This window comes from Carassius carassius, chromosome 4 (assembly GCF_963082965.1).
Source record: "Carassius carassius chromosome 4, fCarCar2.1, whole genome shotgun sequence".
NCBI lineage: Eukaryota > Metazoa > Chordata > Actinopteri > Cypriniformes > Cyprinidae > Carassius > Carassius carassius.
The window spans coordinates 25,269,218-25,295,274 of NC_081758.1; the positions used below are offsets into that span (position 1 = coordinate 25,269,218).

The window sequence follows — 26,057 nt, forward strand, 5'->3', positions numbered from 1 at the left end:
ACATACACGTGCGTCTTTTTAGAGGTCAAAGCAAGTCTACGCTTCTGATAAGGATGTGTGTGAAGTGGAAGAGGACAGGAATGGGCTGAGATAAGATTCAGGGATGAGGTGAACACATGGACGTCCACGACAGCAGGACAACAATGACCAACTATCTGTGAAACTGTTCTGTTAATATAACATCCTGCCAATCTGTAATTTGAATTGCTTAAGATCGGTTAAGGGACAAAACAACCCATACAAAAGTTCAGACCTGGTCCAGTTCAGACACAATAACCCTGACAAAATATAAAAATACTCCTCCATGCACTCTCTCCCACTTTCTGTTTTTATCTGTTTTTTCTTCCTTTGCCAAAACTACTATGACTGCTATGCAAGGCTACAGTGCCCTCCTACTCCCTCCCTCCCTCCCTCACTCACACACACACACACACACACACAAACAGTCTTTTCAGATCTTTTCATCAACAAGCCACAATCACTTAAACAAAAATGTTTCACTTAACAGTTGCACTTAACAATTTCATAATAGCTTGTGTGTTTGATAATTGTAAATAAATTTGATACCTTGTATTCTCAGTCGGGTCGAATAGGCATAGCAAACATGGCCTGATGTAGTAGGCTTAGTGCCAAGATCACTGAGCTGCAGCTGCAGCGCTAAGCTTAGTGTGATGCAATCTAATAATGGAATGCAATATAATACAATGTACTGTAATGTGATATAATGTTATGATCTACAATTAAATATGAAAATTAACTGAATGTTAAATGAATTGTGCTATATGTCTTATTAAGTTATGTAAGGGTTGAGTCAACTTCGTAGGTCAATTTATTATTGCCCCCTTGTGTCCTTAAGAGGTTGCTGCAGCGAGTTAACCGTTGAATTCGTAATTAAAAAGATGAAAAGCTCTTTGAACATAGCTTAGCTATTTGAAGGGGGAAAACTTATTTATTTATATATATATATATATATATATATATATATATATATATATATATATATATATATATATATATATATATATATATATATATATATATATATAAATTATACGGTTTTATATATAGCCTATACACGTTATATATTTATATTACGACTGCTTGTGGTTGACAAACAGAAGCTACTACGCCACAGTAGTATAAATAAACAAGCTATCCAAACAAAATGTTTTATTAAAGATTCACATTCACTTTTTTGTGAGAAATCTTTTGGAATCACAATTTCCATTCAAGAGTATTTCTCAATGAAATGGACTTTGACCGTGGCCGTGGGAGCTCGAGCATCTCGGCTTCTTCGGCTGCTGCGGATCTGTGTCACAGAAGTGAGAACATGTCGGGGCAGTGTTGCCGATTGGAAATGTCCAAGTATCGTACCAGAAGTTCAAAATTATCGTATTTGGAAGAAAATTATCGTACACGAGTCAAAAATGTTATTTATCTATTCTAAACCAACAACATTTTGACACGACCTGCAAATTACCACAATAGATAAGGCGTATTGTTGGACGGAAGCAGTGAGACAAAATACTATCCCATTATTTTCAGTGACTGTCTGCGTCGCAGCGCATATTAAATCATATTAAAATTATTTTTAACACTTGCTTTGTCGCATCCAGTGAAGAAGGAATTTAGCTGTTTCTGCGTGGTGCAGTTAACTCCACATCTGAGCCGCTGTTATCGGAATCCTGCGTGTTGCCAGATGTTGAAGAAGTTCTTGCTGTCTTGGACCGCAACTAGGCTTTAAAGCAGGGCACTCTCCTGCATTCTTAACACACCCTCGGGTGCACACGAACGCATTTAGTGTCTGTAATGAGCCAATTTCGTGTATGAGTAAAGAAGCCCTATAACTGCAACTACCATCATTTAAATTTTCATAAAATTCTGAAATTATCGTACATTACGGGATTTTTTTCATTATTGATCGTACATCGTACAGGGGTAAAAATTATCGTACAAATACCTGCCATGCCTGCGCGTCCCCGCGCGTAAATATACTCAACTGGCCAGATGTGCCAGTCAACTTCAACCCCAAGCTAAACTGAACCGAATTTAACCAAAGCCACAGGAGACAGTTACTTTAATAGGACAGAGAATTAAGTGACTGCCGAGATTGTCCCTTGCGCAATGTAAGTGTGGATGAAATTGTCCCTAATATGCGACTTTAAAGGAGATTCATGATGTAGTAGCCGGTGCACTGCTCTCTGCTGTACTTTTCAATCGTAGCAGTGCGCCCTACTTAGTTCAATTTGACCACCTTTCTTGGATTTTATATTAGATTATTCCCAACAGATCATTTAACGTAGGTATTTTTGTATTAGATGGCACCTCAATGTGTGCTCTCGCTCTCTCTGTTTCTCTGTGTTCTCAGATCGAGAATGGATGGACATTAATCTTTATTATTGAAACGAACCTAAATAGCTGACTATAACCTATATTGCATGAAACTATTTTCCTCTTTTGTCTTTTCTGTTTCCTTCTATGATAAATCACTATACACGATAAAACGGACTGCAATTAAGCACAACTATTTTTTTAACAGATGCTGATCTAAAACTCTCTTAGATAGTGACTTCCATTTATTAATACGACTCTGAAATGATTGTCTAATATATAAAATGTTTAGTGAACTTTAACATTATATTGCCAATACTTATGTATAGACAGTGCACAGGGTCACACTCAAGACTAAAATAATGCAATAAACATTACCTGAATAACAGAAAATGTAATACGATCTTAACACTACTGATAACAAAAACAAGAATTGTAATTTTTATAATTTATGTAAGGTAATAATGTAATTTTATAATAATGTAATTAAATATAATAATATGTGAAGTATCATTAAGGGCCTTCTGTGAATGTCCCTTTACCTTTTATTATTATTTATTTTAATTTTACCATAAATTATATGGTAACTAATAGTTTTTTTTTTTTACAAAAATCATACATTTTAGAGTATTTTACAGTAAAATTACACATAAATTTAAGATAATTTACACATTTCCCCTTTAATTTGTTAAGGTAACTTACTGTTTACCAATTAACAGTTAACATAACTTAAGCAGCATGTATTATTTTACATACAGGCCTCATAATTTTGAATTGAGGATTTGTGTTTATTGTAAGCCTGTGTTTGCATGCTATATGTTTTAACTCTTTGTTTCTGCTTCTCTTAGATATGGAATGGATTGCTCGATGGACGAGTATTACCACACCGGTCAATGCCACAAATGCCCACAATGTCCACCTGGCCAAGAGCTCAAAGAGGTGAGAGAAAGAGAGCGAGATTGAGTGCGAGTGAGCAAGAAAAATGCTCTGCTGTGTATCCAAAATTTCAGTATTACCTTAAATCAAACATTTGAAAAGTCATTCACTTTATTAATCAACATTTGAGAAGCCCAGAGGCTGTGTGAAGAAGACAACACCTATAATTAACTGGCACTTATGTTTAAACGCATGAAGATGAACCCCTGCAGTCAAAGTCATCAACACCTGTTGATTGACTTTGTGAGATAGAATATAATCATGTTGTTATTTTTTTAAACATTTGATTATTCAGATGTTTAATTTTGTAGTAACTGCTGGACTTACGGGTTAGTATTCCTTGACATACAACCTAAGGATAAAACCAGTCCTTCATTCTATTTCTAATTTCTAATCTTTAATAGATACATTATCAATATTTTAATATTATTTTTCAATATTGATTTTATTCATTTGAAAAAAAAATATTTTGTAATATATTATAATATATTTATATAAACCCATAGATATATATATATATATATATATATATATATATATATATATATATATATATATATATATATATATATATATTGATAATGTGACTTTCAAATAATTAGCAATTTTGAAAATGTAAAATTGTAATTGTCTTTGGTTTATAACTATTTTTAGATGTAATTTTACCTTTTTTATTTTTATTTTGTTAAAAAATTTGAATGTCTCTCTTAGGTCTGTTTTATGTACATGAAAATCTATATGATGACATAAGGTTAAAAATGTCCAAAGAGAGCCCCAATTTGTGGACTGTGTAAACATGCTGTAGTATCCCATTCCTGCCACCAGAGGCTTACACATGACCTTAAATGACTTACAAACAGAGCTAGGTTACATAAGCTGCGTTCTCAGAAAACTTTAACATCCAGTGTACTTACAGTATCATGTTACTGAATATGATTGTGTGTGTGTGGGCTGTTAGGACTGTGGTTATGGTGCAGGCGTGTCAGCTGTGTGTGGCGTATGTGACGTTCGGTGGTTAAAGGAAGACTGGGGCTCTCACCCTTGTGCACTGTGCCAGAACTGCCGGAGACTCAATAGACACCAAATCAAGCGCTGCACACACACAGACAACACAGTGTGTGGAAACTGCCTCCCTGGGTAAGACTTTCTCACTCACTCACTCACACACACACACACACACACACACACACACACACACACACACACACACACACACACACACACACACACACACACAAAACAACCTTTATGCAACCTGATTTGTACAGCTGATAATTGTGATCAACCCAAACACTAATGATAGCATACAACATCCCAAAACTTTATAGACTCACACACACCTGTATCCTGGTTTTCAAACCAAATCCCCCCTTTTTAATTTTTTTTTATTGCAGTTTCTACACCAAAATGCGACTGGATGGACTAGAAGATTTAGAATGCCTTCCATGTGGCCCAGTCCCCTTCAGAAACATACAGTGTAACCGTGAGTACCATACTGAAAAATACAACTTACACCAACATGACTTAAGTCTGAGCACTGTGTTCTGTTCAGTTCTGTTATGCTTCATCCATCTGTTTTTGAACAAATTGTATTATATTTGACTGCCCCATAAGCAGAGCGCAAGCAGCCCATTTTTTTTCAGCACCCACGTTAAAGGGAAGGTTCACACAAAAATTCTGTCATCATTTACTCACCTTCATGTAATTCCAAACCTGTATACATTTCTTTCTTCTGCTGAACCCAAAAAAGATGTTTTGAAGAATGTAACTACACAGTTGATGGGAGCCAGGGACCATAGTATGGACTACAATACTTTGGAAGCCAATCTATGGTCTATGTACTTTATTCTGGTCACTTGGTTTTCTACTTAAAAAGAAATAAAGACAAATTAGAAACTTTAATTTTGTTTAAGAAACAGAAAACAACATATTTGTTTAGAGTGTTTGCAAAATGAAAAAAAAAATCTGTATTTTCACGGCTGCTGTGTGTTATTGACAAAAAAAAGATGTTACTTTATACATAACCAGTAAAACGGCATTTGATTTTTACTATGATATAAAATTAAATGGAATAAAATATGATACACACAGGGTGCGATGAAAAAAACAGAGGGGGGGATGTTTTGAAACATTTTAATTCGTGACGTCATGTGCTAATTAGCATATTTATGACGTAAGTGCGTCGTATTATATTGCCTCTCTATGCTCACATTCTGCATTTAATTCAGCCATTTAATTTAATTCTCAATAAAACAGTTTTTATTACTATATTTTAATGTTTCTGTTGTCAGACAACGGAATGAATATTATAATGACTGAAACGTGGTACATAACCAGCTTTCGAACATTAATCTGCACTAATGAAATCAAATACACATACGATAAAGTCAGTGGTTGTGCTGTGACTGATGTCGGCTATACTTGCTTGTAAAATAGAGTTAGAAGCAACAGAATATCTTTTTTTCTTTACTGAAAGTGCTGCTCTTCTCTGCGCTCGCTGAACACAGCAGAAGCAGAGAGAGAGGCTTGCACTGGGAAAGAGAGACCTCGCGCTCGTACGGCAGCACCAGAGAGTCTCAGAGAAATAATGATTGTCCAAAAAGTCACTAGATTTGTCGCTAGTCGCTTTTTTGGAAAAACAAAATCCCCAAATCTAGCGACAAAGTGGTCACAGATTCACTGCCATTACATAACTGAATTCAGATACCCAGTTGCCTCCTTTTTGATCTACAGAAGAAAGAAAGTCAAACATGCTTGGAACATCATGAGAGCATTAGTAAATGATGACTTGAGAATGATGAGAATTATTGTTTTATTATTATTATTATTATTATTATTTTTTTTTTTTTTTGAATTATCACTTTAAGACGGACTATAATAAAGATTTCCACAACCTTGAAACTCAAACCCATGTTACTATATTGTAAATATGTGCATACACATTCACCGTTTTATTTCATACATAAAGGCACACTTCCTTCACGTTTTCATCCTCTCAGAGTTGTGCTACTCTCTTTACCCCGGCATGCACTCATTCTTTCCATGCTTTAATGCTCTTAACTGTGCTTCAGTTTTTACTCCTTCTTTTCTCACTGTTTTATCTCTGTTCTCTTTATTCTCTCAACATTATTACGGGTGAAGTAAGAGGGGAGGTATTTATCCAGCATGGATCAGTCAATGCTCTTTGAAAGTGCTCAGCATGGACTGAGGGTCGATCCTCCCTAAACCCACTCCATCATGGATTGAGGTTTTTAGCATTCTGCTGATCAGATACACTGCCAGCAACAGGAAGAGGGATGTTTAAAAAGCAAGGGAAGCAACAGAATAAGGCAGCAGCAGTAGTTGTGCTTTTAAAAGTGAGAATCATTGATATTTACAGAGCTATAGATTCATGACCATTTAGTTGTTGATGTGTACTGCTTCTTTGAAAAATCTTTGGAATCTGTCGATTGTGTTTACATAGACAAGAAAATTCAGTCATGATTTATTCACTCTCATGTCATTCCTAACCCCTATCATGTTGATTTTCAGTGGAACAATAAGCAGAATTTTTTGAAGAATATGATGATTGTGATCATGCTTGTTAAGCACCAAAAATGGCACCATACAAGTAGTTAATTGGACTTATATGTGTTATATTCTAATTCTTAGGCAGCCATACATTTTGTGTAATGAAATCTAGTTATGATGAATAATCTTACTCTCCAGTGAGCTACTGGATCACTGAATCAGTGATTTGAACTTGATAACTGAATCTTTAAACAAATAGTTATTTTGACCATTAAATTTTTTTCAGTGTCTGTTGCACAAATCAAGCTGAGCAATTCATATAAATCAGCCAGGTTAACGTTTTTTTTTTTTTTTTTACTATTTTACTAACAAAGTAAAGAGACCTGAAACATAAAAAACTGAATTACCCCATGAAAAAAGAATTAAAAAAAATATTGAATTGCCTGTTTACCAAAAGAAAGAAAGCGTAAATAAGGACTGCATTTATGAATAAAAGTTGATCTTGGTAGTATGTGGTCTAACTGATTCTTCTGTTTTCAGGAGGAGAAGTGACTGGTGCGACAAAAGTCCAGACCTCAGCACCTCCCATCCAAAATGTATCTTCCAAAGTTACCGCTTGTGCCGCAACAGCTGTATTAACAACCGTCCTATTTGCTATTGTGTGTATCACCTACCAGACACGGCTTCACTCAGGAAGACATGCAAATGTATGAATATACATGCACTCCATATACATACAAAAGTAATCCACTAACCACTAGGTGTGTCTTAAAACATAAATGTTAACTCACATTTCATTCAACCTTTACTCTCAGGTTGTTTATCACCTGTCAGTAACAGTCACCAAGACAGTGACACAGCTTTGGTTCCCTTAATAACCTTACACACAGTGATGCAGAATGCAGAAGTGGACACATCAAGTAAGTGTGTATGACAGGCTGTGAATTACAACTTGATTACAGACACAATGGGATGTGATGTAAAAATAAGCAATGCTGCCTGTACACCACAAAGCAAATTGTCACCTTCAAAAAGAGATTCAAAGGTGTGTGTATACAACCACCCTGTAATGATAAAAATCCATCCAGTGGTTTTTTAAATTTTTTATTCTGCTCAAATCTTTACCCCTCTTTAAAATCGAGCTGATCTCAAGATGCCTGTCTGTGTGACAGGCCCCTCCCACGATAGTTTGATTGACAGTAGCGTTTTAGCAAGGACTGGAATGGCGTTTTACCGGAATGAGCTGTCATCAGTCCGCCTTTGTTTCAACGCCAGAGCAGATGTAGACAAGAATGTCTCCTAAGTGATTGAGTTTTTTTTTTGTTGGATGTAATAATGATTACAGCAGTTGCCATTTACTCCCGACATCTGAGCCGCTGAAGACAGTGGATTAATGTTATATTTGTTTTTGAAGAGAATACGCCCCTGATCTACATACATATATCTGTGTTTGTGCAAATTATTCGTGATCCAGCTTCACCTACAGAAGAAGTGAGTGTAAGGTTTTTCTAATGAATCTTTGAAAATCGCCTTTCCTTATAATGTGCTAGTTAGCAAGTTTCATGATGAATGTAGCTAAAGTAAACAGTCTCTCTGAGAGCGGCTCAGAAGAGAGGGGCAGAGTCAGCAGAGCTCATTAACATTTAAAGGAAAATGCTACAAAACAGCTTGCTCTGAAAAGAGCTGTTTTTGACATGGTAAAAAATGTGTTTTTTAAACTACCATTGAGAAATTTTAACCAAACTTAGTTTAAAAAAACAAATGTCTTAACATGACAGTATGGTGTTTCTAATAGGAGCCTGGTGCTGACAGTAATTATCAGTGTTATCCCATTATAAATAAACTATATCATCTGTCTATGTTGTTCTGCACTGAAATTACCTTTAAAGGAGTCCTTTAAAATGCAGTTTCAGATTTTTATGTTATATTTTTTAGGTTAGTTTATGAAGTCTGCAAAGGTATTTGCACCAAATAGGTCCAATAGTCGTAAAAATGATCATTTTCACTGAAAGAAATGATCATTTTTATACACCTTTAGTGACAAGGAAACATGCATGAATGAGAAAAAGAGTGGGACGCACTTTATAGTTATTAAGTGCAATAAAGCAGTGAAAAGAACTGAATCTGCTGCTTGCGCTTTAGGAAGGCTATGCAAAGTATTTGGAGTTTCTTACAGTTTCTCTACGTCAACTGACAGAACAATGCCTGAGATTGACAGTCTTACGAGTTGTTAAAAAAGATTAAAAAGTATCACAGAATAGTCCCATACAACAAATGCTGTATATTCCAAGTGCTCTGGAGGTATATGACAGTTTTGGTGAAAACCAAACTGAAATTTAAGTTGGGTTGCACCAATAAGGATTAATCTTAAATCTAGATTAAATCAAAGTTTATCCAATAATTCTGTTACACCAATCTTTAAACCTTGTTTAAAAATAAGAAGGTTTACATCTATACACCCTTGTTGGTACAAATCACCTTTAATATATTATAATTAACAACAATTCTGACCTATGGCTGTGTGTTCATTAAATTAAATAATCTACCAATGGTACAAATGAGCTCAATTTAATATTGATGTAATGTTATGTTTTATGTATGTTGAGATATTTTTTAGAAGAGGGTGAGACATAGGGTGGATTGCACGACAAGGATTTAATTAAGCAAAGTTTAGAGCTAATGAAGGATTTGTTGATCAGGGTTTATCAGCAGCAATGACTGGTGCTCACCTCATCATCACTGCTGCTGTTTAATGTTACAAATTTTCCTCCTATCCTTTGTCTGAATCTGAGAACTGCTGGGTTCAATCTTCATTTTTTACTAGCAATAAACACCTCTCTGAGACCTGATGAAACACCCACTGTTTCTGTTTTTGTTTAATCTGCCACATTCTGTAATTGTATGTGCACTGTCATTTAATCCTCTAATAATGAACATTCAAAAACTGTGGGCCCTATCATAAACCCGGTGCAATGCGATGCAAGGCAAGTGTGTTTGCTGGTTTCAGTCTGGCGTCGTTCGCATTTTCCCGTCCAGTGCTACATCGTTTAATTAACTAATGCATTTGCGCCCATTTGTACGCCCATGGGCGTGCAGGTCTAAAAAAGAGGTGTGTTCAGGCGGATTGCTGGCACATTGCTATTTTAAGGAGCTGAAAATAGACTGCGCCATAGACCAACTCAAACCTGGTCTAAAGTCTAAAGTCAATGGTGCAATATTTTTTTATTTAATCTGCTTGTCCCGTAGATAATCTGCTCGCACACTTTAACTTCGCGCACGAGAAAATCGGTTTCTTCGCTTGAGAAGCTTTCAGCTTTTCAGCCAACAAATTCCGTCATGTAAATAGTGATCCACCATTGCGCGAGCGCATCTCGCTCTTAAAGGGAATGGGAGATGACACTCTGATTGGTTTATTGAACGTTACAACCATTGCTTATTAAGAGAATAGGGACAACCCATTCCAAAAATGCGCCCCGGCACACGGACCGTTTTTCCGTCGTTAAAGTAGCAAAAGTGGATTTGGACACGCCCTGAGTGCACCTACGCCGTGCGCTTTACACTTTGTGTTTAGATCGTTAAAATAGGGCCCTGTAAATTAAAAGTTGCTCCCTTATTGAGATTTAAATTTATGTTTAAAGTTTTGGAGCAACAGGATTAAAATTCATCTATTTTAAATATAAATTAAATCCAGGGTCAAAAGGTGCTTTAAATGTAAAGTTGTTTATTTTTAAACAAGGTTTTTAAAGATGGTTTCAACAGAATTATTGGATAAACCTTAATTTAATCTAGATTTAAGATTATTCCTTATTGGTGCAGCCCACACATATTATACTGTATATTAAGAAACAGCACCAAAATCATATGTGCTTATTACAGTATATCAGTGATGTATTTAAAAAAGAGTAAGAAAGAGATGCAATGATTGTGCGCCTGACTCATTTGGTCTGTGTCCTCTAAGATCCTTGCCTGCTATTGAAGGATCCCTGCACTCTTGATGACATCACCACCACCACGACGTCTGATCTTGGCCTGAATGGGTGTGAGGTTCTTCCTCTGGTGCGAAGCTTGGCCTGCACTGATCCTGCAACAGGAGTCATCATGCAGGCAACAGAAACACCTGAAGGTTCTTCTTCAGACTCTGCCCTTTCCAGACAGCATGTCATTCTCACTCTTGTAGGAGGACAGTATACAGTGAGGCCCTGCTGTGCCGTAGAGCAGCGGACAGCCTGGGGGCTTCATGCTCCGGAAAAGTGCACTGAACTGGACCTTCAGCATCTCTCCAATGCCCCAGAGCTCCAGACATTAGGACCTTCATAGCCAGAAATATCCCATAGTGCCCCCAGGCCTGATGCTGCAGGACCTGGAGAGTAGAACGCAAGAGGGGAATGTGGAAAAGGAGATTGTTAACGTGAAGAGAGATCACAGAAGCAAACGTATGATCATGGTAATGAGTTACTTAAGGACACAACATACACACTCAGTACAAACTATTAAGTGAAGCAAGTGTGTTACTGCTGTTTGGCATTTCTGCAATGTGAGAAACAGGTTTTTATGAGCACAAAAGGGCATTAACAGGACAGAGGCAGAGAGTTTCCATTTTTTCAGTTATGACACTTCACACATTTGGTAGAGTACATGATTCATTGACCTGCTGCTGCTACTCCACTTTGGAAATACAAGTCGACTAATCAAAATGTAGTCATTTTAATGTTACGGTTTAAAATCAATACATTATTTTGAAAAGTGGGTAACTGGAATGGAAAACAAATTCATTTAATTTCACCTCAAACCTTACAAGTGCTGCTTTTAAAATCATAAAAATAATTTATTCAGTGAAAGTATAACAGCTGGAAAGACATGAGGGTGAATAAATGGTGTGAAATTATTTTCTGGGAACCGCACAGTAAATGTAGTTCCAGGAAGTGCTTGACCACATTACATGTCCATATCACTTCCTCAAATGATTTCAATTATTCCAAAAGTCCTGACTTACAACAGCAAGAATGATAACACACCAAATTATTTAGTTTTATTATGTATGGAAAGCACATACTCTTATCCTTCTGCTCTCTCTTCCTTACTAACGCGCACACAGACAGTACAGACACACACTCGCGCACACACACACACACACATACACACAGAGAGAGACACAAGTTCTACATGTGTGTTGTCAGTGCTGCTCAGACAATATTATTAGTAAAGGCTACTTGTCATTGCTAACTAACGAGGTAATAACTGTGCTGTTCTTGAAGCAGATAAACTGTTTTGCTATTAGTATAAATGCTGCTGCTGAACACTGATGAGAGACGCACAGACTCTGGTTGATCACACACTTAATCGCCCTCTTTTTCTTTCTCTCACATAACTGCATTTATAACTAGATTAGAGAGTTTTAAGGACAAAAACCTGACAAATGTCTTGAAATACATCATCTTAATGTTATGAGTGGACTGGAAAAACTGACTCCGGTCTGTTGAATTTTTAGAAGAAAAATGCTCTGTCATGGCTGCATCACCACCTCGGGGGGACATAATTATAAAAAGATAAAACCCCCAAATTATTTCCACATTTTTGTCAAATTGGGCACGACATGGGGACTGATTCTGGCAATGTTAAGTCCACATCCCGGGTTCATTCCTGGGATCAATCCTGGGACGCGTTTGTGTTCAAACAGAAGGCACATTGGCAATTTTCCAAAATTAGCATACTGTGTGAATGGGGCTTCAGTTCAGATTTCCCACTTTATCTTTTTATTTTACAGCAGTGCAACAGTTGAGCTAAACTATTTCGGCAATGTGATAAAGGACCTGTGCTCCTGTTTAATTTTATACACACACAGAATATTCCAAGATTCAGTATTTTGGCAGAATATTACAGTATTTATCCAATAACTCGGTTACACAAATTCAAGTAGGCTACATAACCTTTTACGTATACAGTAAATTAACTGCACAGAGGACATGATGTTTTCAATATTCCTAAAAACATAATTTAACCTTATTACAACCAGCGTGTGTAAACCTGTCTTAAAACACACGTATTACAGTTCTTTGAAGAAGACTGCAGTTAGTTGCCTGAGGAGCGAGCACTATTGTCAATAAAAGTGTTATTTGTGTGCGCTGGCGCCAGCACTTTAGTCAGCAGGTGTGTCAGTGAATACACAAAGATGTTTTTGAGGTGGTTTGGTGGACAGATGCAGGTGGGATGACACAAAAACTGTACAGTTATACAATATTGCATAGGATATTTGGCTATACAAAAATAATAATTCAATTCAATTCAAGTTTATTTGTATAGCGCTTTTTACAATAAAAAATCGTTACAAAGCAACTTTACAGAAAATTATGTTTCTACAATATTTAGTAATAGCTTATAAGTGGTGACTGTCAGTTTGTGCACGTATGACAGGATTTGTAGAAAAATTTATACAAGTCGTAGTCAGCCAGATGATGAACATTATTAATATTATTAATAATTAATAATTATTATATGATGCAGTCACACTTGTAGCAATATTTGTTAGTTCTGTTGTTGATTCAGGGTTAGCATCATCTGGGGTCCTCTGAGGGTCAGCATCATCTCTTCTCAGGGGTTCTGGATCCAGACTGGAGCTTGTGTAAATCCTCCCGTGGCAAAACAGAGAAACAAATAGAAACATCATTAGCATAGCTGCTGTTCCAACAAAGTAAAATTTATTAGTTTAACCCAAGCTAAAGAATAAGAATGCACATTTGATCAGATACAACTATACTCACAATTTAAGATACATTATTCAAATGCTTGGCGAAAGAGATGTGTTTTTAATCTAGATTTAAACAGAGAGAGTGTGTCTGAACCCCGAACATTATCAGGAAGGCTATTCCAGAGTTTGGGAGCCAAATGTGAAAAAGCTCTACCTCCTTTAGTGGACTTTGCTATCCTAGGAACTACCAAAAGTCCAGCGTTTTGTGACCTTAGAGAGCGTGATTGTAACGTGGTAGAAGGCTAGTTAGGTATGCAGGAGCTGGGAAAATTGGGAAACATAATAATTAATAATTCTGCAATGAAGATTATGATACATTCTTCTCCCATTTTATTCAGGTGACATTGAAGTGCATTAAAAAGGTTTGTTAGAGCTATTTCCTGAGTAGTTTAGGAGTTGGAATTTTAAGTTGCTGAAAATGAAGCATAGCAATGACCTTCAAAATGGACTGTATGCAAAAAGGCATTTAAAGCAATTGCTCATCTTTCTGCACCTTAGATAACTATTGCTTTTCATTTATAAAGCTAATATAATAGCTTTAATATTTTAGCATTAATATGTAATTTTTCTAGTGTAAAATGGTGCTAATTTCTTTTCTGTATATTTAGCATATTTGTTGTGATAAATATTTATAGAGTCATGTTTTGAAAAAAGCTGCATTTTTCATCAGTAGGTTTTTTTTCTACTTTGTTTAGGTGAATGTTCTCTTAATCAGTAAATCAGTATTCAAATAAATCAGTAATCAAATAAATTGTTTTTCTACATTTTTTATTGAGCTAATGTCACATTTATTTTGTTGAATTTAATTTGCATCAGTAAAGGTGTCACAAATTCAATGTTTAAAACATACATTAAACAATAATTTGGGAATAAAAAAAAAATCTAAAATAAAAGGTCGACCTTTAACCTTTTATATATCAAACTGAAAAATGCTCAAGCTTCACTGAAAGAAAAACTCATACAAAGATGTATTCATTTGTAAACACAGAAAGTTCTGTCTTCTCAGATATTTGTATGTGTATTTACATTTACAATAAAGCTCGAGAAAAACTAAATACGGGAGCTGGGCCTTCGAAACATAATCCAGTAAAAACGTATAATCCAATGTTAAATGGTTATATGGGATTTACTTGTTTTCTAACATGATTTTCACATTTGGAAAGCAAATGGTTTACTTTAAAGTAGAACCAATCTGTCTATCATGCTGAAGAAATAAAATAAATAAGAAATAAAAACAGAGAATATATCAACACCCTCACAGGTGAACACACAGGAGAGGTCTGTGGAGCCCCCAACTGGGCTTCTTGCTCATTGCAGATAATTACAGCAAATATCCATGCTGACAGATAGTTGAGATGATAAGGAAGGAGATGAGGCACTAGTGCATCTAACAAGCAGAAAAACATTTTTCACATTCCATTAAATGACATTCAGCTGTGCCACAGAGCTGAGTGTGTTTATAAGAATCCACAAGGAAGAAAAATCTCTTCAATATCCCTGCAAAACAGAGAGCAATTGGTTTCTTTCCCCTGCTTCTCAGTTTTTTTTTTTTTAGATTCCTGAGAAAAAAGAAAAAAGATCCCAGTAATCTCCCATGTGTCTCCTCTTGAGTCTCAAAATGTACACAGATTAGCCAGGATATCAAAGTCCACAAGACTACTCTTAAAGGAATAGTTCACCTAAAAGGCTCCGGTTACTAACATAACCTTAGTTCCCAGATATAAGGAAACGATCATTGCATCCGTCCAACACCCTGCTTTTATGTGCATTTTAAAGTATTGCATCAGAATAGAGTGATGGAAATGCTGAATTTCTAATAAAAATGCCTCAATTCGCAAAAAAAAAAATGTTTTACACTCGCTTGAGATGGTTTTTGACTTGTGCGAACGTTAGTGTGAATAATGGGGAAACCCCTCTTTACTCTGATACTGAAGCTTGATTTCACGAGCAAATAATTAAAAGGGGAGGAGCCAACCGCTATATAAGTCGGCTCTGTGTGCCATTTCGTCAGAATCTTTTGACTGAAGTGACAGTCATCAATTTGCATGCAGCCTTATAGGATTTCAACCTATGCAACGCTTGTTCCCTTATCTGAGGGAACCAACATCAGTAACATCAGTAAATTGTATGTATTTTATGAGGTGGCTAATTCATACGAATTCGTACGACCTCACTTGTACGATTTTGTATGGTTTGTTTAGACCCCAGTGACGGGTAGGTTTAGGGGCAGGGTTAGGTGTAGGTCATTCGTACAAATGCATAGGAATTGTGCAGCTTGTAAAATACGTACAATTTAGCACAATTCCTATGAATTTGAATGAATGTTCAGCTCAGTAGAGCTGTTTGGGTCCTCTAACACCATGGGTTGCTACTACTGTTGATACGGTCAGACGTGCAATGAAGAGAAAGCAGTGAACAGAAAGCAGTGCACAAACAGATTACATTTTCAGTGAGTGAAAAAACAATGGCATCCTCAAAAATTAGGAAAGTTGACGGGTCCTTAAAAAAGTCTTAATTTTGGATGTATCAAATGTTAGGCCATAAGTCTTAAATAGTAAAAGAAAGTCTTAATTATGATTTCAGGGGGTCTTGAATTTGGGGACTGGGGAAACCACCATATTTCTGCGGGTCCTAAAGCAGCACCTGCTGACAGAGAATGAATTAGCATTTTCAATAAGCCTGTCTCCTGTTTTTGTTCAGCCGAGTGTGAAAATCAACCAATGTTTTTATGCTACAAACATGCAGAATTTAAAATGTGAACTGGTAATGCATATATAATGCATTATACAAATTTAAACAATTAAAACAGTAAAATATATTTATGTTATTTAATTTAACAATTGATTGATAATTGTTTAAAGTAATTGTGACGAGTGGGGCGGGGCCGAGGGACGAGGGAATGAGCGAGGCCGGTGGAGTGATTGGGAAATGAGCGACACCTGCGACCCACCACCGGTCTCGAGTCCCACAGAGGAGATGGAAGGATATAAAACTGGAGCGACGACAGTGAAGGACGAAAGAGGACCAGGCCTGGGCTTCTCTCATCCTTCACTGTCGTCGATCCAGTTTTATATCCTTCCATCTCCTCTGTGGGACTCGAGACCGGTGGTTTGAACAGGTGTAGTTCATCTCCAATCACTCCACCGGCCCACTCCCCGCCCCACTCGTCACAACCGGGCATGAGAAGATGTTATGTTTCGAGCCTCCACAGTATAAACATAGTCCTTGGGACCTCCGCTGTTCCCTCTCCCTCCGGGACAGCCGAGCTCTACCCATCTGCATGGGCTCGTGGTCGTCGACGGAACCGACCGCGTTCTCTCGACTCGAGCGCCCCCTAACAGGAGAGATGGTATGGCGCGTTGGACTGAGCTGGCAACCCAGGCGATTAATCCGTGCATCAACTCGTAGGGCCAAGTCGATTAGTCCATTAAGTGTGGGGGGCAGCTCGAGGAGGTAGATCTCCTTCTGAACACGGTCGGATAACCCATGCAGGAATCGATCCCACTGCGCTGCCTCGTTCCACTGGCACGCGGCCACCAGGGTATGGAATTCGATGGAGTAGTCCGTGACTGAAGATGTGCCTTCACGCAGATCTGAGAGCTGGTGAGCGGCCCCCCTGCCAGCCGCGGCTCGATCAAATACCCTTCTCATCTCCTCCGAGAGGGTGTGGAATGAGGCGCAACACGGATGTTGATTTTCCCACACCGCCGTCCCCCATAGGGCGGCCTTGCCCGACAGTAGCGTGAGTGTAAATGCCACTTTGGTTTCTTCGGTGGCGAAGGTGCGGGGCTGCAAAGCGAAGTGCATAGAACATTTATTCAAAAAAGTTCTGCAAAAAGCTGGCTCACCGGAGTAGTTTTCTGGCGCCGGAAGTCGCGGCTCTGGCCGGAAGTAGTCCTGGGGGGTCTCCCGGGGGACAGGCGGTGCGATGGGCGCAGTGGGAGAGGTGACCTGAGGGATCTGCTGGGTGAGTTCGGACACCTGTGCCACCAGCGCTTGGACAGCGCATCCGGTGTTCGAGATACTCTCCTGCTGCTGATCCATACGTTTCACACTGTGGTGCATGTAGTCCGTGAGGGTGTTGGTGCTCGCTGCTTCCGTGGTGGGTGAGAACGTTCTGTGACGGTTGGGTGAATGAAGGACTGGAAACAAGTGCGAGTTTAGACAATTTAATAAAAGTAAATAAACAAACAAAAGTACAAAGACGATGCTGGGAAGACAACACTCCAAGATGGTGGTGAGGAATCCAGATGATGACGGTGAGAAGGCAGCAGGAGAGGATGGCACAGGAACTGCAGGGAATAGAGCCGAAGGTAAGTCTTTGTGGCTGAGTGAAAGTGCGGAGAGTGGATGAGGTTCCGGGGAAAACACGGACATCCAAATGCAAACAACACTAAAGCCAACAAACAGGGGAAGCGACATTAAACAACGTTCTCACAAACACAAGACGTGAGACAAACCAATATATAGGGAATGAGTAATGAGTGACAGCTGCTGCTGATGACAATTAACGGAGACGCCCACAAACTAATCAGTGCAGACGCGAAACACACAGACTTCACCACAAAGTGCAAAACCCAGAGATCACGGTTTACCAACCGTGACACTGAGTGATTCGTAAACTCACTCATAAAAGCAGTCACTTGTCGCCAACTACTGGAAATACAACATCTCCAGAACAAGCAACAAGAACTAATAAATAAAGCAGTTTCAATGAAAGTCACCGAAATAATTATTGATTTTTTTGCAAAAGAGGGTCCTGGAGGGAAATCAAGAATAGGCTACTGCTGCCTGTGAGGCCACAGTGGAGTCAGTATTTGCAGAAAGAGTGAAACTTAAAAAGAAAAAGACATTATAGTCAGCATTTATGGTAGTCAGTATGGAAAATATTCCAACAATTGACAGTTCCAAGTTATATCAGGGATTTATGCCAAGAAATATGCTGTAAGTCAGCTAAATGGGACTTGCTTGAGAAAGTATTCCTGTCATGGTAACTGGAAATACCGTGTCCTAAATATGTCTGTTGAATTCTTTAAGATGCCCTCTAATATCATTAAATAAAACGCATTCTCATTGTAGAAAATATTCCTAAATTTGAGAACAAATTTTAATGATCAGTTCATATTTGACCAATCATATTACACATTCCATTTATATTTTAGGTTTAAGTTCAAATATTCACAGTCAAAATGTGATTTCTCATCCACCTAATGTCCTCTTCCTGCAGGCTCACATCTCCTAATGCCCCATAGTGGGTAATATGCCATTGACAATATGAGTGAAGTGATATGTGGCCAAGTATGGTGACTCATACTTAGAATGTGTGCCCTGCATTTAACACATCCAAGTGCAAACACACAGCAGTGAACACACACACCCAAAGAAGTAGGCAGCCATATTGCTGTAGTGCCCAGGGAGCAGTTGGGGGTTCAGTGCCTTGCTCAAGGGTCTCACATCCATCGTGCTATTGAGGGTGGAAGAGAGCGTTTATCCTTCACTCTTCCCACATAGATTCCTGTCGGACATGAGACCCGAACCTGCAACCTTCGGGGTCACAAGTCCAACTTTCAAACTATTAGGCCACAACTGCCCCAAAGCACCATGACGCCCAGTGTTTGGCATTCCACATAAAAAAGGTTAAATGGCACCTGCACTTTATGTAAAACTTCAGTTCAAGTTTTCAGGAATAAATCTTGGTTTTTGCTTTGGTTTGATCTGTGTAAGAGACACTGGAAATCTTATTTGCATATCTAAATAAGATTGATGAGCTCTTAAAGGAAAGTATATTTATTAGGGATTTTGAAACTTCTGAAATGTACTAACAAGGTAAGTTACTGCTTAATTGACTTCAAATATAGGCTTGTGTTCCCTGCACAAGCAAAAAGAATGAATGATACCTTGTAATCCACCAAAGTGCTGTGAGGGGAACAATATTAAAAATGAAATGGTGATGTATGTTCCTATGAAGGTTATACTGTTAATTAAAAATGTTGGTGTAAGGAAAGGCTTTTTGGCACATCGGAAGTGAATGATGTGCATCCAGACTTGTTGCAGTATACAGATGCAATGTGGCCTTCACTGGATTCAGTTAATCACTTAAGATTAAAGTTTCTCAAACAATCAGGTATAGTTTGGGGAAATGAATCGGTATAAAACTGGTGTTTTTAGCCTTGCTTACTAACACAAGTGTCCTCGCTGGACAAACATGACTGACATGATCAACTCATGCAAACTACCAATGATCTTTCTCAACTTCACTGCCATGGCCTAATTTACTGTCCAACTCCTGAGCCAAATCCACCCATTATAACAATTAAATGTATGATAGTTTGATGAGAGCTTGACAAACTCTCTGATATTGACATGTTTTTGATTTAAGTACATGTCATTGTTATAGAAAGTTTATAAAGTATCTAAAAACTCACATCGTATGCTCACATGAATTTACAATAAAAACAGTAGCATTGTGAAATATTATTATAAACTTTGATAATATTTCACAATAATATTGTTGTTATTGTAAATGCATGCAGCCTTGGTGAGCATTCAATACTTTTTTCAGATACCTAAAAAAAATCTTACCAACCTCAAACTTTTGAACGGGTCTGTGTATATTAAAATACATAGGCCTACATATATCAAAATATAAGGCAGAAAAACATTTTATTGTCTCAGATTGTAAAATAAACATTGTAGTTAAAACATTAGCTGTATGTTTTTTTTAAAAGGAAAATAGAAATTTACCAGCTGTAATAATTATATTTGTATACAGAAACCTTTGTAAAAGAGATATGTTTAATGTATGTTATCAACCCCCAACAAAATAACAAAAAACACTTGATAAATAAACAACATGAATAAGTCAACATACTGTAAGACATCTTCGCAGTTTAAGCTGAGTACAAAATCAGGCCAAGAATATAAGCGTTCTGATTATTATAAACAGAATTAACTTAATCTAAAAATATACTCTTAAGATTGGTTTTGTGGACCTGGGTCACATATGTCAGGTCATATAGGGTGAAATCAGATACAATAGGTACTTCATATACATCTAATTGTCTCATTCTCACTGTCAAATATTAATTAACCTGGATTCACCCTATGTACTGTCTCACTCATTTGCTAAAATAGGCAATGAGGTCCCGAAGATGTAATCCCAGTGTTTGAAGTAAGGGGCGAAGTTCCCTTTAAAGTGCTGATGATGGGCCAGGTGGTGTGGCGCCCCGCCAAAGCATGGCAACAACCGATGCAGTGCCCAAGGAAATTCATATCCACAGTGGTCCTCCACAGCCATCCAGGTGTTAACCAGATGGAAAAGGATTTCACTAAAAGGGTGGCAGCCCACAAGCATGGCGCTTGTAAATGCAAGGGATTGTAGAGTCAACAGTTCAGAAATACTGGAGTCTTGAGCTGCCAGAGCAAAAGTGTCCCTGTTCTGATGGTGAATGCGGTGGATGTTGTGGTATAGCCAGGGAATTCTGGGGGAAAAAAATCAGACATTTGATTTAGTCATACAGTATAATAATATAAATATATTTAATATAGCTTCAGAAATTATGCATAAATATAACCCTTGCTAAAGTTACAAGTGGAGACAACAAGTAGAGTGAGCTATGAAGATGTGATCTACAAGTGAAAAAAAGTGTGAAATTGACATGATGTGTTGTCAATGATGTCCCATACTCGGAATCTGTGGTCTGTATCAAACCCATCCAAGTGCACACACACACACAACGTAGAGATCAGTGACTTGCTGAAGGGTTTCACCTCAATAATGGTACTGAAGGTAAAATAAAGTGCTATACATTCACTCCTCCCACCTACATTCTATGTTGGTTTTTTATTGCTCATGGTGACCCAGTTTTGTAATCTGACCCCCTCTTCCACTACTTCACATGTCTTGCCTACTCTGTAAACTCTATAAAGAAAAGGGAGTTTAGTTAATAGCTTGGATTATTCGGGACGAGCTCACGTTGAAGTCAGATATACTGTTATAAACTGTTGACAGACTGTAGTTGCATTACACACATAATAGCTCCGCTGGGACAATGGACCCAAATTTTTAGTCCATTAACGGGAACTCTAGAATGGAAATGTCCCTTTTTCCCTACATTATAAATACCCAAGGGTTAAGGGGATAGTTTGTCAAAAAAAGTAAAATACTGTCATTAATTACCCTCATGTTGTTCCAATCCCCTAAGACTTTTGTAGATCCTCTGAACACAGCTGAAGATATTTTAAATAAAATCTGAGCAGTTTCTGTCACTCCTTTGACAGGCTTAGCAACTTTCAATTTTAAGGCTCAGAAAGGTAATAAAAACAACTTGGAAGTAGTCCGTGTTACACCAGTGGTTCAACTGTAATTTTCTAAAGTGATGGGAATGCTTTTTGTGTTTAAAAAAAAAACTATATTCAACATTTTCTTCATTTCCCCTTTAATTCCCAATGTGCATTCACGGGAGTTGCTTTAACACTCATGCGTGTTGTGCTGATGTGCTTTACTATTTGCAAGCAGAAGAAGAGGAGGCCTACTGTAATAATACTCCTAAACTCTAGTACAGCACAGTTTGTATCGTGACAGATTTGCTCTTGTGTCAAAAAAGTTGAATATAGTTGTTTATTTTTTTATTTTTCACACCAAAGGCATTCCTGTCACTTCAAAAAATTACAGTTGAAATTTTTTTTCTAAGTTGTACAATTGTTCTGGACTAATTCCATGATGTTATTACTACCTTTCTGGGTCTTAAAATTCAAAATTGCTAAGGCTGTCAATAGAGAGGCAGAAACCTCTTGGATTTCATTTAAAATATCTTTAACTGTGTTCCGAGGATGAACGAAAGTCTTAGGGGATTGGAACAACATGAGGGTGATTAATTAATGATAGAATTAATTAATGACAGAGTTTTGATATTTGGCTGAACTGTTTAAGGTTCGGCTGGTTGGCGTGATCTTGGCAGCCTCTGCTGGTAGATCACTGAAGTACACTTAGCAGGTGAGTAGATAATCTCATTTTCGGGTCAGTTTTTGTTCTAATCCCTCTATTGCAGGGGTGTCAAACTCAATTCCTGGAGGACCGGAGCCCTGCAGAGCTTTGTTCCAACCCTGCTTCAACAACACACATATCATGTAGCTTTCAAATTAAGCCTGAAAGACTGGATAAGTTGGATCAGGTGTGTTTAATTATAGTTTAATCTAAACTACTGTATGCAGGGCTCCTTCGCTCTAGGAATTGATTTTGACACGCCTGCTCTGTTGTTATAAAATCTGCACCCAAAGGTTGTAAGGTCAAAAAGGTCAAATTTGATACACTGAAAAGCATTCAAATGGATAACTGACAGGGACTAAAGATTACAAAAAATTATATTTTTTAATTGGATTCCACCTTCCCCCCCCTATAATTAATATTAAAATGATTGAATATTGATGGTGTAACATAATTTTACTAAAAAGAAACATTAAAACTGGGAGAAAAATTTCACCAAAGATTCTATTCTTGTGGTTAATTTAAATCACTTTTGGCATTTCATAATATCTATATTATTTTTTGACAATATAAATATAATCCATACAGAAGAATTATTATTCTTTTGAAATAATAAATTAAAATCATTAAAATATTAAATAAATTATATTTAATAATGCCATGTAATTATAATCTAGAAATATCCATAAATATATATATTTTTTCTTCAAATAGGGCTGTATAGGGCTTTTAAGAAATTAATGTTGTTCCTCACAAATCCTCTAAGCTAAGAACACATTAAAACTCAAATGAACACATTGAAACACATCATTTTTTCTTCTTCTCATAAACTGTAGCCTACGCACTTTATTCTGGGGAGAAAAAATAAGGACTACATTGACTAGACTATTGTGCCTTAAAATAAGAAAAGGCCCAAAACCTAAAATTCCTGCATTATCAAAGACATATGAAGTTAATAATTTATAAGACAGAGAGTGAGACGGAGAAAACCAAGTCAGTCTATGAAAACATGAAAGAATTATCCAAGTAAAATGTCTAGAATGACTGTTAGAGGTCAGCAGGGCAAATGTGTGTGTTTGTGCCTTAGACGGTTTAGGAGACTTTTTTGTTGTTGTTTTCTTTTTGACACATTTAAAAATAATAATAATAATAATAATAATAATAATAATAATAAAACTCTAAATTTGATTAATATACAAAAGCTGCACAACATGGATGTAAGCCGGTTTCAATACAATAATAAATAAATAAATAAATAAATAAATAAATGTAATATTTATAGCGTCTTGCTTAAAAAAACCGGTTAAAATGACAATACATGAATATAAGATTTAAAAGTCTGTAATTTAAAATTGTGCAGTGTTGGAAGCTGCATATGCTTACTTGTGAATGGAGTAATGACAGATGAAGAAGAGCGTATCGAACACGAGCATGCATGAGACGCATTCCTTGAAAGCATGGAAAGAGGACGGCGCTCTCTCCGGCAAATGCGTGCTCCGTAACGACAGAAACAGCGCAGTAAATGGTAAAATGCCAATGATGTATTTCCAGAAAATTTGGATAGCACATCGAAACCACTGATGCAAGCCAACGACTTCACGGTGTAACCTGTACTTTTGGAGCCATCCCACATGTGGACTGAATACATCCAGAAGCATGAAAGGAGCAGAGAGGATGAGGTGAATGCCGAAAGCTGCGCACACGCTTAAGTGGGGTGTCATGAGGAGCAAATGACGTTCCGCATATATGAAGTCCCAAATCCACTGAAGAAATCTATCGCCTCCGAAAAACAGTAAGAAAACAACAACCATCCTGGTAGACTACTATTGTTTCAACCGCAGACGGTGCAACAACAGCGATGATATGCTCAAGATGGGCTGACTTTTGATGGGAACCGTTTTGACCAGTGTGAAGATCACTTTCATTCTGGCACAGTTTTATACAGGCGGCGTAATGTGAACGCGATCCACGGCGAGAAAAATGCTGCTCTCCTCCTTTGTTGCAACATCCGATAGAGTAAGGATGCCACTTTATAGCTAAATTGAAAACTGAACATAAAGTTTCCAAAAGTTGGTAACACTTTATAATAACTTTCATTAATAAATAATTAACAAACATTATGTAATGCTCAACGGATATATATATATATATATATATATATATATATATATATATATATATATATATAATATTCACATATCTAGAAATGTGAAATAGTGTGCTTGTTAATTTTTACTATTAAATGTATTTAACATTAGGCTACTTAATAATAAACATTTAATATAAATTTAAATACTTACAAATGTCATTAACTTCTGATTCAAATGATCATGCACATCTTGAAATTTTTCAAATGATTTTAACAGATGTTATACAATGATTAAAAGCTTTTGTTAATGCACAACACCAGGTGTGATACGGGTAGGGTTAGAGACATATGTTTAAAGTTGGGTAAAGGGTCAACAAGTGTAGAAGGGGACAATTTAATTACTATAAGGGAACACAATTCAAACTGCATTGTTTTGATAAATGTAGTATCCCCCCCCCCCCCTCCTGCTGATGTATGACTCAAGGAATATTCAGTGTTAAGTGTTGAGGTGATATAAAAACATGTTCTGCACCCAAATTACAATGTGTGATATGTCTTTACCAAGAATTGAGCTAAACTGTAGTGCAAAAATATTAACAAATGATTAATAAATTATTTGTAAAGATGTGAAAATAGGGTGAATCCTGGTCATTTGGGACACTTTTTGCCATCAAAATGAATGGTAAAGGTACTAATGATGTTTATAAACATGTACAATTGATGAATAGGCTCCACTTGTACAGCAAAAGGATGAACAAATTATTAATAAATGATTTAAGATGTGCAAATAGTAGAAGTCAATACAACAAACAAAGGCCAAATATATGACCTTTACAGACTGTGATTATGAGCTAATGAATATATTAACATTGTGAAATGTCTATAAGCCATATTTTCACAAGATTTGTAAATGTAAAAATGAGCATTAGCTAATATGTGAACTGGAGTTTAATGACATTTGTAAGCATTCATAAGTGCATTAACAAAGAAGCTTGTAAATATTGTGTAATTTCTGTAAAAATAATTTGTAGATTTTTAAAACGCATTGAAAGTTTAATGACATTTGTAAAGATTAACTAATGATCCATTAAGAATTATGTAAGGTTTGTTAACAATTTATTAACAAAGCTTTAAATCATTGTAAACCATTTGTCAAAATCATTTGAAGTAAAAAAAAAAAAATCCATGATCATATGAAACGAAAGTTTAATGACATTTGTAAGCATTTCAATTTACAATAAATAAGGATCTGTTAATCATTTGGTAATGTTTAATAAGTTCATCAGTTAACATTAACAAGCACATTATCTCATATTTCTAGATACAGTATGTGAATATATAAGTAATGATTAGTTAAACATTATACAATGTTTGTTAATGACTTATTAATGAAAGTTATTATAAAGTGTTACTGACTTTTTTTCTTCTGTGGAACATTACAGCTTTAGAGAAATGTTATA

At 36.8% G+C, this 26,057-nt stretch overlaps 2 protein-coding genes across 2 annotated transcripts; one reads left to right on the forward strand and one right to left on the reverse strand.

The window, feature by feature from the left end:
* Positions 1-1,962: 1,962 nt before the first annotated feature.
* On the forward strand, positions 1,963-13,027 carry eda2r (ectodysplasin A2 receptor). The gene is given in 9 exon segments (XM_059548070.1): positions 1,963-2,126; positions 3,180-3,270; positions 4,226-4,404; positions 4,662-4,750; positions 7,318-7,458; positions 7,461-7,484; positions 7,593-7,697; positions 10,736-11,813; positions 12,324-13,027. Coding segments are annotated over 7 exon segments (981 nt in total). The 5' UTR covers positions 1,963-2,126; positions 3,180-3,186; the 3' UTR covers positions 11,095-11,813; positions 12,324-13,027.
* A 7,458-nt stretch (positions 13,028-20,485) lies between these two features.
* On the reverse strand, positions 20,486-24,431 carry ch25hl3 (cholesterol 25-hydroxylase like 3). Its single transcript, XM_059548074.1, has 2 exons — positions 23,892-24,431; positions 20,486-21,003 (listed from the first exon to the last, which is right to left on the reverse strand). The coding sequence occupies exons 1-2, from the start codon at positions 24,317-24,319 to the stop codon at positions 20,637-20,639; spliced, it is 795 nt and encodes a 264-aa protein (XP_059404057.1). The 5' UTR covers positions 24,320-24,431; the 3' UTR covers positions 20,486-20,636.
* Positions 24,432-26,057: the final 1,626 nt, after the last annotated feature.

What these genes read in the sequence shown, in the direction of transcription:
- ch25hl3 (XM_059548074.1), bottom strand. Translation starts at nt 24,319, where the DNA reads ATGGTTGTTGTTTTCTTACTGTTTTTCGGAGGCGATAGATTTCTTCAG. An exon ending in TGTCATTACTCCATTCACAA is followed by an intron (nt 21,004 to 23,891) that starts GTAAGCATATGC and finishes TTTTTCCCCCAG; the next exon opens with AATTCCCTGGCTATACCACA.